Source organism: Heliconius melpomene, chromosome 6 (genome assembly GCF_056956725.1).
Source record: "Heliconius melpomene rosina isolate 202511_hmr_F chromosome 6, ASM5695672v1, whole genome shotgun sequence".
Taxonomy (NCBI): Eukaryota; Metazoa; Arthropoda; class Insecta; order Lepidoptera; family Nymphalidae; genus Heliconius; species Heliconius melpomene.
In genome coordinates this window covers 8,779,093-8,794,705 of record NC_140394.1, presented here as the reverse complement: position 1 = coordinate 8,794,705, position 15,613 = coordinate 8,779,093, and the positions used below count along the sequence as shown (strand labels likewise).

General features: G+C 30.2%; 1 protein-coding gene across 2 annotated transcripts; it reads left to right on the top strand.

The window, feature by feature from the left end:
* The first annotated feature begins 17 nt into the window (after window positions 1-17).
* Window positions 18-13,572, top strand: qm (geranylgeranyl pyrophosphate synthase quemao). Of its 2 annotated transcripts, XM_085186674.1 has the most exons (9): window positions 18-202; window positions 399-553; window positions 3,046-3,159; window positions 8,211-8,355; window positions 8,825-8,945; window positions 9,319-9,458; window positions 9,559-9,661; window positions 9,919-10,046; window positions 10,501-13,572. In XM_085186674.1, the coding sequence occupies exons 1-9, from the start codon at window positions 158-160 to the stop codon at window positions 10,594-10,596; spliced, it is 1,047 nt and encodes a 348-aa protein (XP_085042800.1). In that variant the 5' UTR covers window positions 18-157; the 3' UTR covers window positions 10,597-13,572. The 2 variants fall into 2 exon arrangements, with proteins under 2 accessions (XP_085042800.1, XP_085042801.1); XM_085186675.1 differs by lacking the exon at window positions 3,046-3,159 and having other exon boundaries at window positions 21-202.
* The last annotated feature ends 2,041 nt before the right edge of the window (window positions 13,573-15,613 follow it).

The window sequence follows — 15,613 nt, the reverse complement described above, 5'->3', positions numbered from 1 at the left end:
AATATACTCCTCATTTCGATTTGCCAGTCTGTTCCAAGTCGGCTTATTTCGCACATGTCAAAGTATATTTGACAGACTGAAAAATACTGCAGTGAAAAATCGATTTTTGACCGCACTTACAAAATTATTAAATTTTGTAAATAAGAAATTCTATAAAATGTCGTTAGTAAAAAGCAAGGATGGTGACAAAAACCAAGATGAAGTAAGTTATAATATTTGTACAGTATGATTACATTTTTATTGTAATATTTTTGTCGGGTTTCTTTTAAGTATTCAGTAACTTAATAATTAATCAAAAATACAACTTGCTACGTAATATAACAAACTATAGAAATAAAATTCAGTTATATAAATTTGAAAGCTTTTCGTTTTATTTCAATTATCATTTATTGTTTTAGAAACTACTGATGCCTTTTACTTACATCCAACAAGTGCCTGGAAAACAAATTCGATCGAAACTTACATTGGCATTCAATTATTGGTTAAGAGTTAGTGATGACAAGCTCCGAGCCATTGGAGAGATAGTTCAGATGTTACACAATTCCAGCTTATTGTAAGTATTTGTTGTTGTTATGTTATCTATAAAGAAGATTTTTATACCTATCATTCATATGTTTAAGTATGTCACTGGCAGTCTGTATAATTCCAAGGCATTGTTTAAACTACCTGGGGTATCCAGGCAGTGCATTATTGTCCATTACATATAGTATTGTAGTTATTATATATGTAACGTAAATAAAACCTGAGTTCACAATAAGTATATTGTATTGGCTAGGTAGCCTAGTATGAACTAAACTTGTCATACATAATTCCAGCTTACCCACCTGAATTCACTTTATTATTTAACAAAGCAAATAAGTACCTTCTAAATTTAAATCTACATAACAATCTTTAACAATTCATTACATTGTATTTGACAGTAGCACAATTAAAATTTCCCACAGTTTCTCAAATCTGTTGGTGTAATATTACTGAGGACTAAATCATAATTTTTTTAGTATAAGTAATTGCAAATGAAAGTATTCATATTACATTTATCACATTGTTTTTGGTATCTAAAAGTAGTTTTTGGAAAATGTGTTGTGTGAAAATGCTTTTCAGTAGCTTTCCCTCACCTCCAAGAAGACCAAGGTTGAATTTATCTGTCAGTAAATTATTATTTTTTGCTTTATGCTGTGTATCCCACGCATAGCAGAGTAGGTTGAGGGAACTTAGAAACCTACTGCTAAGACACTCCATTCTCCATTGAAACACTTGCATGGCATGGCATGGCATTTTGATTTTAATTTATATATTTTTTTAAAAATTTATACTTCAATGGTAATAATGATAGCATTTTTTTTCACTCATATATTAATCATCAACTACTCTCCTAAAATGCATTAAAACGCGACAATTGTGGGTTCAATTATCACTTGAGGGAATATAATATTTTATGTTTTGATATCCTTGCTCCGGTAAGGAGGTAAAGTGCGGCATTGAACTCCGCCACTCAATATGCAATGCCTCTAGAATTTGGCCAAAAGTGGGGAACAGAGTGTCTTAGTACTATGTTCCCTCTGCCTACCCTGCTATGTACGGAAAACAGTGTGAAAATGCATAAAAATTGCAAAGACTGAAGATCTTATTATGTAAATAATTGTTTTTAAAAACAAATAAGAGGTTTTTCTTAAGTGCCTATAAACTAGGTAACTTACTTTCACAAAATTATTAAAATAATTATTTTACAATTCAAAATGAATATGTATATGCATGCATATCTTGTAGAATCGGTTTTAAATTATATGTTCTACTAGTATATTTTGTTAAATTTTAAATAATTATATAAAATTTTTAAAACATTTATTTATGAAATCGATAAATCGGCATAGCTGCACAGCATCAACAGCATCGAACTGTAAACGAGACCCACAAGCGGGACCCACAAGGGTTTGTTTCTTACTCGGAGAATAAAACATTTTCATTTCTTCTCTCTGGCAAAAAAACCAATGACGATGTTCAGTTCCACCAATCTCCGCGCAATGTCTCGAAAATTGAATTTTAATACTACATTACTGACTACCTACACCGTATGTGAAATACAGCATGCAGTTTATATTTTCTTTTATATTAAATAATAGATATGTTTCTTATTTTCAAAATAAATATATTGGTTACCCAATTCTATAGAAATAACTTGTTCCACTTTCACTCTAAAATTACTAAACAGATTTCTATTAAATTTTACAGTACTATAGTATATACATCAAAATAACAAATAGGCTACAATTTAAGTAAAAATGTTATGTAATGTGGCTATAATATGATAAGGTTTGTAGTCGTCAGTCGCTTTTGGGTTTAGTTTTATAAAATTACTTGCTCTATTTCTTATATATATTTTTTTATTATTTGAAAAAGGTCAAAACAATAATAATATTTACACCCAAATATAGTCATTTATCATAAGGATTATATAAAATTTAATATTTATGTAAATGAAATGGAAGTCTGAATCTTAGAGGTCATCCAACAATAATTAAAGATTATCTAATTTGTAATTTGTGTTTTTACCTAATTTGAGCTAAAACTCAATAAAATATTTTCACAATTTAGTAAAGATGAATTTGTGTCTTTTTTATGAAGATAAAAGGCGCTGTATCCCGCACATAGCAGGGTATGCAGAGGAGACACTCCGTATCTCACGGACCGACCAATTTTCGCGACATTGCGTGTTGAGTTACGGAACTCAACGCCGTATTTTGTTTTCTTATAATAAGCTTTATAAATAAATAAATAAATCAGCTTCACGCTGTATTCCGCACACAGCAAATGGAACCTAGTGTTAAGACACTCCGTTCCCCACTTTCTGCTAAATTCTTACATTGACACCATTGTGCCGCTGCGCCACGACGTTTATTATATGCTAGCTTTATGTTTTATTATAATAAGAGCAAGTAAATGAGAATAATTCATTCTTCCGTTTGGGAATCGAACCCAAAACCGTCGCGTTCATAAATAGTATTACAATTTATAATATACACACGTTGAAGTATAATTTTATCATAGGCAATCCACTTGGGTTCGTTGGTCGCCAATATCAAGTCGAACCGATTCTTACGCCGCTGAGAAAATACAACTATACGATGAAAAGAGTACCTTTAGTGAAGTATTTGATGAACAGTTAAGTTTCTGGTCACAACGAGGTTTTCTTTATATATTCAATATTTATTGGTTAATTGGGCACTATATGCTTTGGAAATAATCTTTCGTCTTTTTTAAATAAATACACTTATTTAAAAATATGACACCATAAAAAAATTACACTTTAGTTTCTTACGAGTTTCTATAATTGTAGGTAGTAAAGAAACCTATTTACTCGTATAGACTAATTAATGGTGGTAAAAGTAGCGTCATTAAATTAAATGAATTTATGAGTTGCAAGTGTTAACAAATATAAATATGGTTGTGGGATCAAGGTTTGATGGTTGTTGAATGGCTTGGTGATGGTTATGTGCCAAGACTAATGCCTTAAAATGTACTTGTTTATACATTTGATTTTTTTTTTCACTTATAAGTAGAAGGTAGACTTCTTTTTAAAATAAATATGTTTAGAAACATATATATTCTTATGTTAAATTTCTAAAAAAACGGTCTTTATTTATGAATACAAGTAGATATAAATTATCGGAGATATTATAAATTATTTTTACATAAGTTACTACTAACCATTAGTTCACCCGTTTTTTTTTTTGTTTTTTCGTTAACTGTATAATATTTTAATTGAGGTAACAATTCAAGTATTTTTTATAATATTATTTAATTATAAACCTTGAATACTATGACGATTGAATAAAATTAATTACAATACTTTTTATTATTATTATTATCATAGCTTCATATGTATCTGTATCTCACACATTATAGCAGGGTAGGCGGAGGGAAGTTGGGAATGTAGTGTTAAAACACTTCATTCATTATTAAGACACGTCCGTCCTCCACTTTCCGCCGAATTCTTGAGGCATTGCGTTTTGAGTGATAGAACTTAATGCCAAGCTTTGCCTCGTTAATAGAGCGAGGAAATGAAAACATTAAATATTCCCTGGAGAGGAATTCGAACCCAAAGTCGAGCGATTGCAGTAGCATGCTTGTGCCTCTGCACCATGACGTCTGCACTCAGTTATATTATATTTATTGTAATTAAAATCAATTATATTAAATAATATAATAATTACAATATACATTATTTAATATAAAAGAAACTACGTATGTTATATACATTTTTTGTACTTATAAATAATAGTAATTTAAGCTTGTGACTATAAACTAAGTTATTAAATCATAGAACTTAAAAAAACAAAACAATAATAAATAAATAAAAGAATCACGAGGCCACGAGGCTACTCTTGGCGCAGGGGCATACTTCTTTATTTGAGTTTATATTTCCATTTCTTCGTTCTGGTGTCGAGGTAAAACGCGGCGTTGAGTTCTGGCACTCAATACGCAATGCCTCCAGAATTCGGCAGAAAGTTGGGAACGGAGTGTCTTAACACTAGGTTCCCTCTGCCTGCCCTGCTGTGTGCGGGATACAGCGTGAAGCTAATTATTAATACAGCATTCTTATACTAAATTTGTTTGTAGACAATGAGTCATCTCTCAATTGTCTTTAACTGCTTTAATTGGCGCTGAATTCTGAGCATGACCAAGTAAACAATCCCTCAATTGAGTTTTATTTACGTATTAATAAAATTGATAGTCTGAACTCTGGAGTTTACGTTAGATGACACCATTGGAGAACATTTGGATAGTTTTTTAGGTACTTACCATTGATTCTTTCAATAATTATAACAAATATTAAATGAGTGCGCCAGTCGTGGCGCAGGGGCACAAAGTGTGACTGTAAAATCGACTGGCTGTGGGTTCGATTCCCACTCGAGGAGATGAAATATTTATTTAAATTTAAGTATATCTTTATTTCTTCGCTCTGGTGTTGAGTCAAACCGCGGCGTTCAGTTCTCTCACACGCAATCCCATCAAAATTCGGCGGAAAATGGGGAACGGAGTGTCTTAAGAGTAGGCTCCCTCGAGATCTAGATATATTGCTTAAAAATTATCTTTCAATTTAAGGTGCTCCAACTTTTATTCAAGAGTTTGCTGTTTGAGTTATGAATGAGGACGAAAATTAAAAAAATATATATATTAATATATTTGCTGTATTATCATTTGAGAAATTTGTTGAATTATATATACATTTTTAACAGTAGCCGCGTTCTTTTCGTTACTGTTCTCAGGATATTGCGAAAACTTTGCGATAGTCTGCATTATACTTCTCTTGTGTTATCGAAGTTAGAAGTATTTTTATACAATAAAATACAATATTATTTATATAAATAAATAAAACAATTAATGAAAATTCTACGAAGAGATCGCCACAGCATTCATCTTTTCTTCATTCTCCTTCTGTAATACTCACGTTTTGCGGCCTTATAATAGCTTCGGTACCAACATTGCATTGTGCAGCTACGGCTAAAAGTGCAGCTGTGCTGACGTTTCGCCATCTCATCAATGCAGCTAAGGCACCGATAACCCTGCTACGGATTCCATCTCTACTGAACATACTTCTAATGATGATCATACTTCTAATGATGATCTATATTCCGTCCTCTCTTCATTTCTTTCAAATACCAGAATGTTTGTCTTGAATAATACTTTGTAATGCTAAAAATATTTATTTATATTTTAAAGTATTCTGTGCAGCCATATTTTTTTATATTTGGGTACTGGAAATTTGTAAACATTTACTTAAAGATATTAGATATTATGCATACATACATTCATAATATATAAGTTGTAACGTACAAGTATATAAGCGTATAAGAATTTCAATGTAGCTTGATGAAAACGTATGCATACCTATATATATATATATATATATATATATATATATATATATATATATATATATAAAATTTAGTAATTAAATGATTAAATGTAAGTTTTTATTACACTTGAAGGAAAACATCGCATTATTGCCACTAACGAATTAAATTTTTATTACAAGGTTATTTGAAATATTCTGTTTATTTCCGTAATGGTTATAACACAACACAAATAATAGAAATAAAAATATTTTATAAATTACTAGCGACCCTCTTGCGACTTCGCCCGCTTTTACTACTTTATTATTCATATAATATATGTTTGCAAAGCACTTAAGATAATGTGAAAATTAATTAAACCCTAATACAACCCGCATTTTCGTAGTTTCAATATGGATTTTCCAAATCCAAAATTCCAAAATTGTTTTACACAGCAAGGATTTTTTAGTAGGTACCGTAATTTTAAATCTGTACTACCAATGTTTTCAAGTACTTATTAAAATATATTTAAGTGACTATTTTTAAACGGAAGAAATTATAAACAAAAACCTACCTACTAATAACTACTACAAAAAAATATGAAACCAAACATATCGCGCTGAAATAATACATGCAACTCCAATTATCCAATACTTGCAAACGCATCTAAATCTTCGTTGCTATAAAGGCAGGCGGGTTTTTTTTTTCGAGCTTGTGGTTAATGCTGAAGAGGGTATTCTGTCCCTGATGAAAAGCAAGCACTACGTGGCTGCCTGTGAGGAAAATTAAATAGAATGCATCGGCCGGGAATCGAACCCGGGCCGCCCGCGTGGCAGGCGAACTTGCTACCACTGAACCACCGATGCGTGTAAGGCAGGCGGGCGCGGCGGACGAATGCCGAGTGGCGAGCCGTTTCGCAGCAAGGATTTTTTGATATTGTAACAACTTCTAAAGTACTTATTAAAATGAAAAAGACAGTTTTGATCTACATTAAATGGCCAACTTAACTAATATACTTACTTATATACTGAGAGTAAGGGATAAGTGAAACTTGAGTAACATACAACTGACGTGTCAACGGCGGGATGTGTCAACAATTAAATGCGTTTTTCTGTAAAACTATTCGCAATTTCGAAATAGTTTAAAAAAGCAAATTTTGTCTTCGTTTAACGGAGAAAATTAAAAAAGTATTTTAAAGGATAAGGATTAATACAATTATGGAAAAATATGACTTACAATAAAAAATATATTAAAATTATTATTATTAGACAGAAAAATGATCACTACACGTTATTCTTAAAAGATACGAATATGCTCTCGCGGACTTTTTTGTAGATCTTATTAAGAGGAACAATACTCCAGTACATCTTTTTCATGTAGTACTTACCATTAGAGCAGCGCATGCGCGAAAGTGTCTCAACGGGTAGGACTTTATACACATTTATCGTATTTATGTTAATTTACATAAGAATGTACAAATAATAAACTATATATAAACCTTCTATGAAAAACACTCGACCTAATGGTGAAAACCGCATAAAAATCCGTTGGGTGGTTTAGAAGAAGAAGAGTTAGAAACAACAGACAGACACGAAAAGCGACTTTGTTTTATAAGATATAGGATTATAGTCTTTTTTTTTTATTATTAAAAATAGTTTTTTTTTTATATTTTTACATTTTCAAAGTGTTATTCCACACTTAGGAACTTTTAATACATTTTCTGAATAAGAATATTTTTTTTTATTCTAAAATTCTTCGTTTACTTATTAATTTATATGCTTATTATATGTATGCTTATTATAGCTCAAGGGGTTGATATACAAGAGCATCATCCGACCGGTTCTTTTATACGGCAGCGAATGTTGGCCAGCACTATCTCGGCACACTCAGGAGCTTCACGTCACGGAAATGAAGATGCTGAGGTGGATGTGCGGCGTAACGCGGTCTGACCGCATACGCAACACATTCATCTGAGGTAGTCTTGGGGTCCGTGACGTAGCGAATAAGCTCCAAGAGCGTCGCCTGAGATGGTTTGGCAACGTTACTCGCCAGCCTAAGAACTATGTCGGATGCAAGTGCCTTGCTATACCAGTTCCTGCAGTGAGACCTCCCGGAAGAAGGCAGGAAGGAAGAAAAAGAAGATGCCTATTTTTTTTGAAAACGTATAAAAAATTGAACGTATAGTGACTTCAAATTTTTATACGTTTTCTAAAATAAAATGTTACTTTTCTTTCCTTAGATCCGTATTTATAAACAGCTCTCAACTCTGAGATCGCTCTTCATAGATGAATGAAAACGGCATCTTAAGATCGATCTCAGAGTTGGGTCGGTTTACAAATACTTTGATAAGCACAAACTGTTTACAATTTTCCACAGGTTGGACGATATACAAGACAACTCAATCTTGCGAAGGGGTATTCCAGTAGCTCATTCGATCTACGGCATAGCGAGTACGATCAACGCAGCCAACTATGTCATTATCATCGCATTGGAGAAGACCCTGAAACTTGGTCATCCATTGGTAAAGTCATTATGTTTTAGCGTAGTGGGACGGCGTCTGACTGTGAACGCGACGGTTGTGGGTTAGCTTCACCCATTATCCCGCAAATATTAGGGTAGGCAGAGAGAACCTAGTGCTAACACACTACATTCTCCGCTTTACACCCGAATTTCAGTTTGAGATATTGCTCGTTTTGCTATGTACTAAATTCCAATATTTATATTATAAAAATACGAAAAATATTATCAAAATATTTCTTTTCCTTATTTTAAAGGAATATCAAAAAGGAATATCATATAAGTCAGAACGACTTTGTTACAAGGGACTTAAGACATATTTTGGACTTTTGTGAATGTAAAGAAATTTCTCTGGAAATTTCTCTGAACATATTATAGCTTAAGTGGTCAAAGAGAGCTCAAAACACAAGTAGAGCGGGTTCAAAATTTGAAATCTAGTTTTTTTTTAAATAGGGTATTTCATGAAATTCCAGGCTACTACTGTGTATACGGAACAGCTGTTGGAGTTGCATCGCGGCCAAGGCTTAGAAATATACTGGCGTGATAACTTCCAGTGTCCCACCGAAGACGAATACAAGGAGATGACGATGAAAAGTGAGATATTTCCTTTTTTTAAAAATTTTTAGTATATATTTTTAGCTTCACGCTTTATCCCGCATGTTGCGGGGTAGATAAAGCGAGTCTAGTATTAAGACACTTCGTTCCCGGCTTTCTGGCAAATTTTTGAGTGCGTGATGAGTGGCGAAATTCGACGTCGCGTTTGATCTTGTTAGAGACAAGTCGCAAGTAAATGCTAGTAAGTAGTACGCAAAAACTACTGTATGGATTTAGATGAAACTTTACAGCTTTAATGTAGCTTATATACTTGTATGAGAATAACACATAAGCTTACAATTTAATAGCAAGTATGAGCGGCCAAGGCCGCGTTTAGGTAGCAATTTATATTTAAAATTGTTATTATTTTCAGAAACTGGTGGACTGTTCATGTTAGCCATTCGACTGATGCAATTATTTAGTGATAACAAATCAGACTTTACCAAATTATCATCTATACTTGGATTATATTTCCAGATTAGGGATGATTATTGTAATTTGTGTTTGCGAGAGGTAAGTTCAATCTCATGTCTTTTTATTAAATTATTTCACTTAATTTATTTTATATAAAAATAAATTAGGCTGATAAAAATATCAATGTATATTATTTCAGTATTCAGACAACAAGAGTTACTGTGAAGATTTGACGGAGGGCAAGTTCAGTTTCCCTATCATACACGCCATACGGAATCAGAAGGGCGATAATCAAGTGCTTCGTATCCTTTTAAAAAGAAAAAAAAGAAAACAAACATTTCAATACATAATATTTTTTTGCTTCACATCGTATCCCGCATATAGTGAGTTAGACGGAAAGAACATAGTGTCAAGACACTCCGATCCCCACGAACCTCCTTTTTATGACATTGACGTGTTGAGTAGCGTCATCTTAATCAGTCTTGTCAATTTTGGTAATAGACACGCACATTAGAATTATAATTATATTTATATAAGATAATATCCTGAACTAAAACAGATATTTTACGTCAACGCACACGAGATGTGGAAGTCAAAAGATATTGTATATCTTTATTAGAAAAGTTTGGAAGTTTCCAGTACACAAGAGATTGTTTACAAGAGCTCGATAATGAAGCGAGAGCTGAGGTAAGATTTGTTTTATTAAAAACTAGCGACCTAAACGCTATCCATTCTCACATACATTGACATTTATTATTAACTTCATATTTATAATATAATATTTGAGATTATTCGAGACATTCAGTCAGGTACAATTAAATCATTACACATCAGGTGCAATTAAATTTCATATAATTCTATTAATTACTATAATATCTCAATGTAGGTTCTTTAATTTTAACGACATTTTGTTTAGGTAAAGTTTTGTTTAGCTTAGTTCTGAAGACACTCGGTTCCCATTACGCCATTTCCGTATCCCACGTTCCACCGAAATCTCGAGGCATTGCGTGGTAAGCGGCGGATCTCAACGCCGCGGTTTGAATCATTAAATCATGATCAATGTGAGTGGTAATCGAACCCACAACTGCGCTTTTGTATGTACATATAGCAATAATAACATATAAAATTTTATAATTTTCAGGTTCAGCGCTTAGGTGGAAATCCCCACTTAGAAGATCTTTTAGACGAGTTGCTCAGTTGGCGAGAAGACAAAAAATCGGCAGTTAATGAAGAATAAGCCGTAGTTAAACTTCAGTTTAGTTCTGGTTTATTTTAAGTTATGCTTATCATCAGTGGTTTTCTCTGTTAACGGTTTAACCTAGATTTTGTCTGTTAACGATGGCTTAAACTTAGAATTAGGATTTAATTAAGCTAAAGGTTTAAAATACAGATACAGATTTCCATATGATATGGTTATTGGTTTTTATTTTTAAAGTATCGTTAGTTATGTATATTTTTAAAAATTTTATTTGAGTAAAAATATGGCAATGTGTAAAAAGAAGTATGGCAATTATTTTTAATAATGTAATATTCTTTATTGTACAAAATAATTAAAAAGTAAACTTTAAATTTATTTATTATTATAAATGCTAGTCGCTTGCATCTTTTTTTATTATTTCTTATTCTGATGTATGCGTTTGATGGTATTAAGTTTCAATTAAAAAAGATTTTTTTAAAAAAAGCATTGATATAGAGATCTAATTTATATTCTTACTGTTCAAAATTTTTGTTAATAAAACATACTTTAAGAAAATTTAATTAAAAATTGTTTACTTGAAAGGGCGAACAGTATTTGTGTAATTAAAACACTATTTAATATTAAAAATGAATGGCTTAAGTGATGTTGAGATATGATTTCAATGGTGAGATGCAATTGGCCTAAAATAATATATTTATAATTTAACGTTTATATTATAGAATAGAATACGGAATCTTTACTAAAATTGGTATCACCATTAATTTTATTGTTTTATCTAATAGTTGTATAACTCCAATACTAACCTCAATAGAAACCTTAAGCAATATTTTTAGAAAACGTCTAAATATTTGAATATAATAGGATTCGAACTCGCACATCGTGGAAACAGTCAAATTTTATACATTTTCTAAAAATATTTGTCTATGCGTGGTGTGGAATAACTTCAATTAATATTTAAATCGTTTCTGAGTCTGTTAACGTAGTTGGCATGGGTTACCTAAGTTATTAGTTAAATGAATATTATAGATTTAAAAGGCTTAATTTCTACTTAATGTTTTGTATTTTAGATCCTTTAATTTGTATTGGTGCTTTTAATTATTAATATTCTTATTTTCATCTTTATTTTTTTTCTTTAACTTTTTAAATTTCACTATGTGTATGTGTATTAACATTATAATTTAACTTTTTTCTTATAGCTTCTGTATCCTGCAGGCATAGGGCACTCCATTCCCATTAAGGTATCTTATCTTTATTCGATACTTTCGTAATTTAACTAATCATTTTTTTATTATAATTAAAGTATTCTAATATAAGTCTTTGGTAATAAATAGACGTATTCAGGCATTTTTTTAAAATGTGAATCAACATTAAATAAAAACCCTTCACAGTTTTTCAAACTTCAAAGTCAAGGTATAAGATGTTTAATTTTCTATTTCATATCAAATGTAAAAAAATGTATTATAAAAGAAATAAAAATTACGTTATTTAAAAATAAATATTAAAATATTATTATTTAACAAATCGATCAAACCGATTATTGAAATAGGGTTGCACTCATATAAAAAATCGATAGTGATGTAACACAAATCAATGTGACTATTATTTTTTAATTTGATATTAAAATTTTTATATCATATAGTAACATATTTTTGTTTATATACATTTTTAAATTTTAATACCATTTAAAATATGTGTAATGTGTTCAATTTTTAAAGTAATTCCTGAACATGGATTGGTTTGTTTAACAAGGTCTGCTTGCATTAACATTTTGATTAAGTAAGTTTACAAAAATTTGAAAAAGATAATTATAGTGTGTATACTGTGACTTAATTTTTGTACTTAGTAAGTAATGCTATTTAGTTTAAAAAAATGCTTATTTTGTACTATAATTTCTTTCTCTAATTGGTAATATTACGTTGTAAAGAATTACAATTAGTTACGTGTAAATCGTCCTAGTCACGGAACGATAAATATATTGGGGAATCATTATGTATAGGCGTGGTGGCGTAGTGGCAGTAAACGCGACGGTTGTCGGTTTGTTCCCCACCGGTACCTTATCTTAACACTGGGCTCCTTCGCGTATTATGTTTTTTTAACCTATTCTTTTGATTTGAGAAACATCTCTTAAGTAAACAGGGTCAAGCGTCAGCACTTCTTTTACGTGAACGGCATATAGGATTAAATATTTCAAACCTATACCTAAAGAAATTAATTAAGATAGGTATCAAAAGTTTGAGACGTAGGATTTTTTTTTAATTTTACGATTTTCCATCCAATCTCCACAAAAATACTACTAAAGGTTATTATACAACGTTAAAATTCCTCGCCAATACCTACTCGATTTCTGAATAAGGCGTTTGCGGCGGTGTCCCTTTGAGAGGTTTATGTCTGTGTGCGTCGCCCTTTACAAATAGCGTTTTATTTTACAACGATAATTTAATTATTTAAAAAAAAAACATTTTTATATTTTGGGATGTTTTAAAAAATTGTATTAGATTTGTATAGAGTAGTTAAAACTGTGGTTTCACTTAAAGTAGTGCTGACAAAAATACTCTGTATATTTATCTCATACATTATTCAATAGGTATGTAGAGAAGAGTATTAAATGATAACTGCCTTTATTATTCCTTTATTTTGTGGGAAAAAATATTGTTTCGTTCGTAAATTTATATTATATTTATATCGTTTAAAATTTTGTGAATTATTATTTTAACACTATATTTATAATTGTTTATAAGCATTGTAATTTTGTATTAAAAATAAGACAATAAGGTTCAATTTTTAAATCTAATGAAACCTTGAGCTTGCAAAAATAATAAATACGAATTATTATATTTTTTTAGAAATCTCTTTGTAGCAGTAATATATTTTTTTATTATATAGTCATACATTCCGCTTTGTTATATATTTGATGTTTTTAATTAAATAGTTTTTAGTGTAAATATAGATACAAATATGCATCGCTTATTCTGTTTTAGTTGATTGCAATTTTTTTTTATTAAAATATTATTTGAACGAATTTTCTTTTTATTTTATTTTATATATTTACGCACTCTATTTTAATGATGTTTCAAGTTAAATTAAGGCAGGATTCACTCTATAATACTGGTTGCGGCTCGTTACCTTTCCGTTCCGATCTTATATTGTATTAGAAATATTCTTATATGAGTGATTGGACAGGAACTTGAACGGAATAATAGTATTAATGCTCTAATTGTTTCTTATATTAGAATATTTTTAACAGACTGAGATCGGACAGAGGGAACCGTGACACTAGCAGGCACTATAGTGTAAGATATTTATTAAGAATTTTAACTAAAACTATTCTTCCCAAAAAAATCCATCCATTATGAGGCAAAGCCCGGCGTTGTGTTTCGCCACTCAATACACAATGCCTCAAGAATTCGACGAAAAGTGGAGAACGTAAGTATCTTAAAGGCAACGAAGTGTCTTAACACCAGGTTCCTATTGCCTACCCTTCTAAAAAAATAAAAAAAAGCTCAGAATGGGGATGCAATCCAGCGAATCGACGAAGTGTGGTGTCCTGAATTGCGGGGCATCACGTATCGAAATATAATATACAAACATAGTTTTGGAAGTATAGTTCTGGTACATAATAAACTTTCAATAAAGTTTCTACTTTAAAATAACATTTAGAATATCTAGCTGTGGTAGAAGTGTTTCGCTAGTTTGCTGTAGAGAGTAAGAATTCAATATACTTATACGTTTATTCAGATATTCTTGTATTCTAGGTGGAGGGTTGGATATTACAGAAAATTTTTAACTATGAAAACTATTAAAAAATTATAATTAAAAAGCATAATTCAATTTTATATACCATATAAAACTATAATCAATAACGACAGATAATATAAGAAAAAAATGAATACAGTTACTTTTTTTCTCTTTAAATTTAGTTTCATTTATAATAAATTTATGTTGTAATTAAGAATATTTTCAATATGTCTCAAACATAATTATATAATTTTTTTAATATAAAAACAATAAACTTGTTATTTATTTAATTTTAATTGACGATCAAATGCATTTTACATTGCGTTTTCTGTGACTACTTACTCTAGCTACTTAATCCTTCTATACACATCATCTAGAGTTTTATGTTTAATTTTCAGTTATTTTCAGTCTTAAAAATTATGATTAATAAGGTTGATGTCGTTTTATATTGTGATTTGTATAAAGAAAATGCACAATCACTGCCGTTTACAATTTTGTATGATATAAAAAAGTAATTTAAAATTATTTTTTTCTTTCAAGTACAGACAATAGGACACATGAAATAAATGCACCTATCTAGTTTATATAATTGCTCTAATATAGACTAAGAAATTCTTCATATGATATTTTTATTAAGGCATGCTATAAGAAAATTTCTTATGTAAGATCGCATCATAAGAAATAACATGTTAATTTCATGAAAAAACGTTGAATGTCTTCCACTATACGACAATAAATCTATATATTACGTGGCTGTCACATATTATTATATATGGGATATATGTATTATTAAATTAAGGCTTTATCTAACTTTTGCTCTTTTAAATTATGGATAACTTAGCTATTTATTATTAAAATGATTGAAACACTCATTAAATATATAAATAATATCGAAAAGATGTTTTATTGAAAATAAGGACATAAATTTTCTATAATAATAATTATATATTTTTTTATAGTAATAATTATCCTGTTTCCTTTTGTTTGAATTTTAAGATATTTTCTAATAATAAATGTAGTTATTTACTTTTTAATACCTTTTATGGATTTAGAGATAATTAAAGATTTTCTCCAACAATCCAAACCGCTTCTTTGATAATAACAAGTTGTAAATATTTTTTTATATAAGTAAGTCAAATCAAAATATAAGTTAATTTTGCATTCAGTATAAAATTAATTAGAAATAAGTAAATATATATAGCGTCGATTATTACAAAGTGTGATTGTAAAATCGACTGGTTATGGGTTCGATACCCACTCGAGAAAATGAAATATGTATTTACATTTATATTTTCATTTCTTCGCTCTGGTGTCAAGGCAA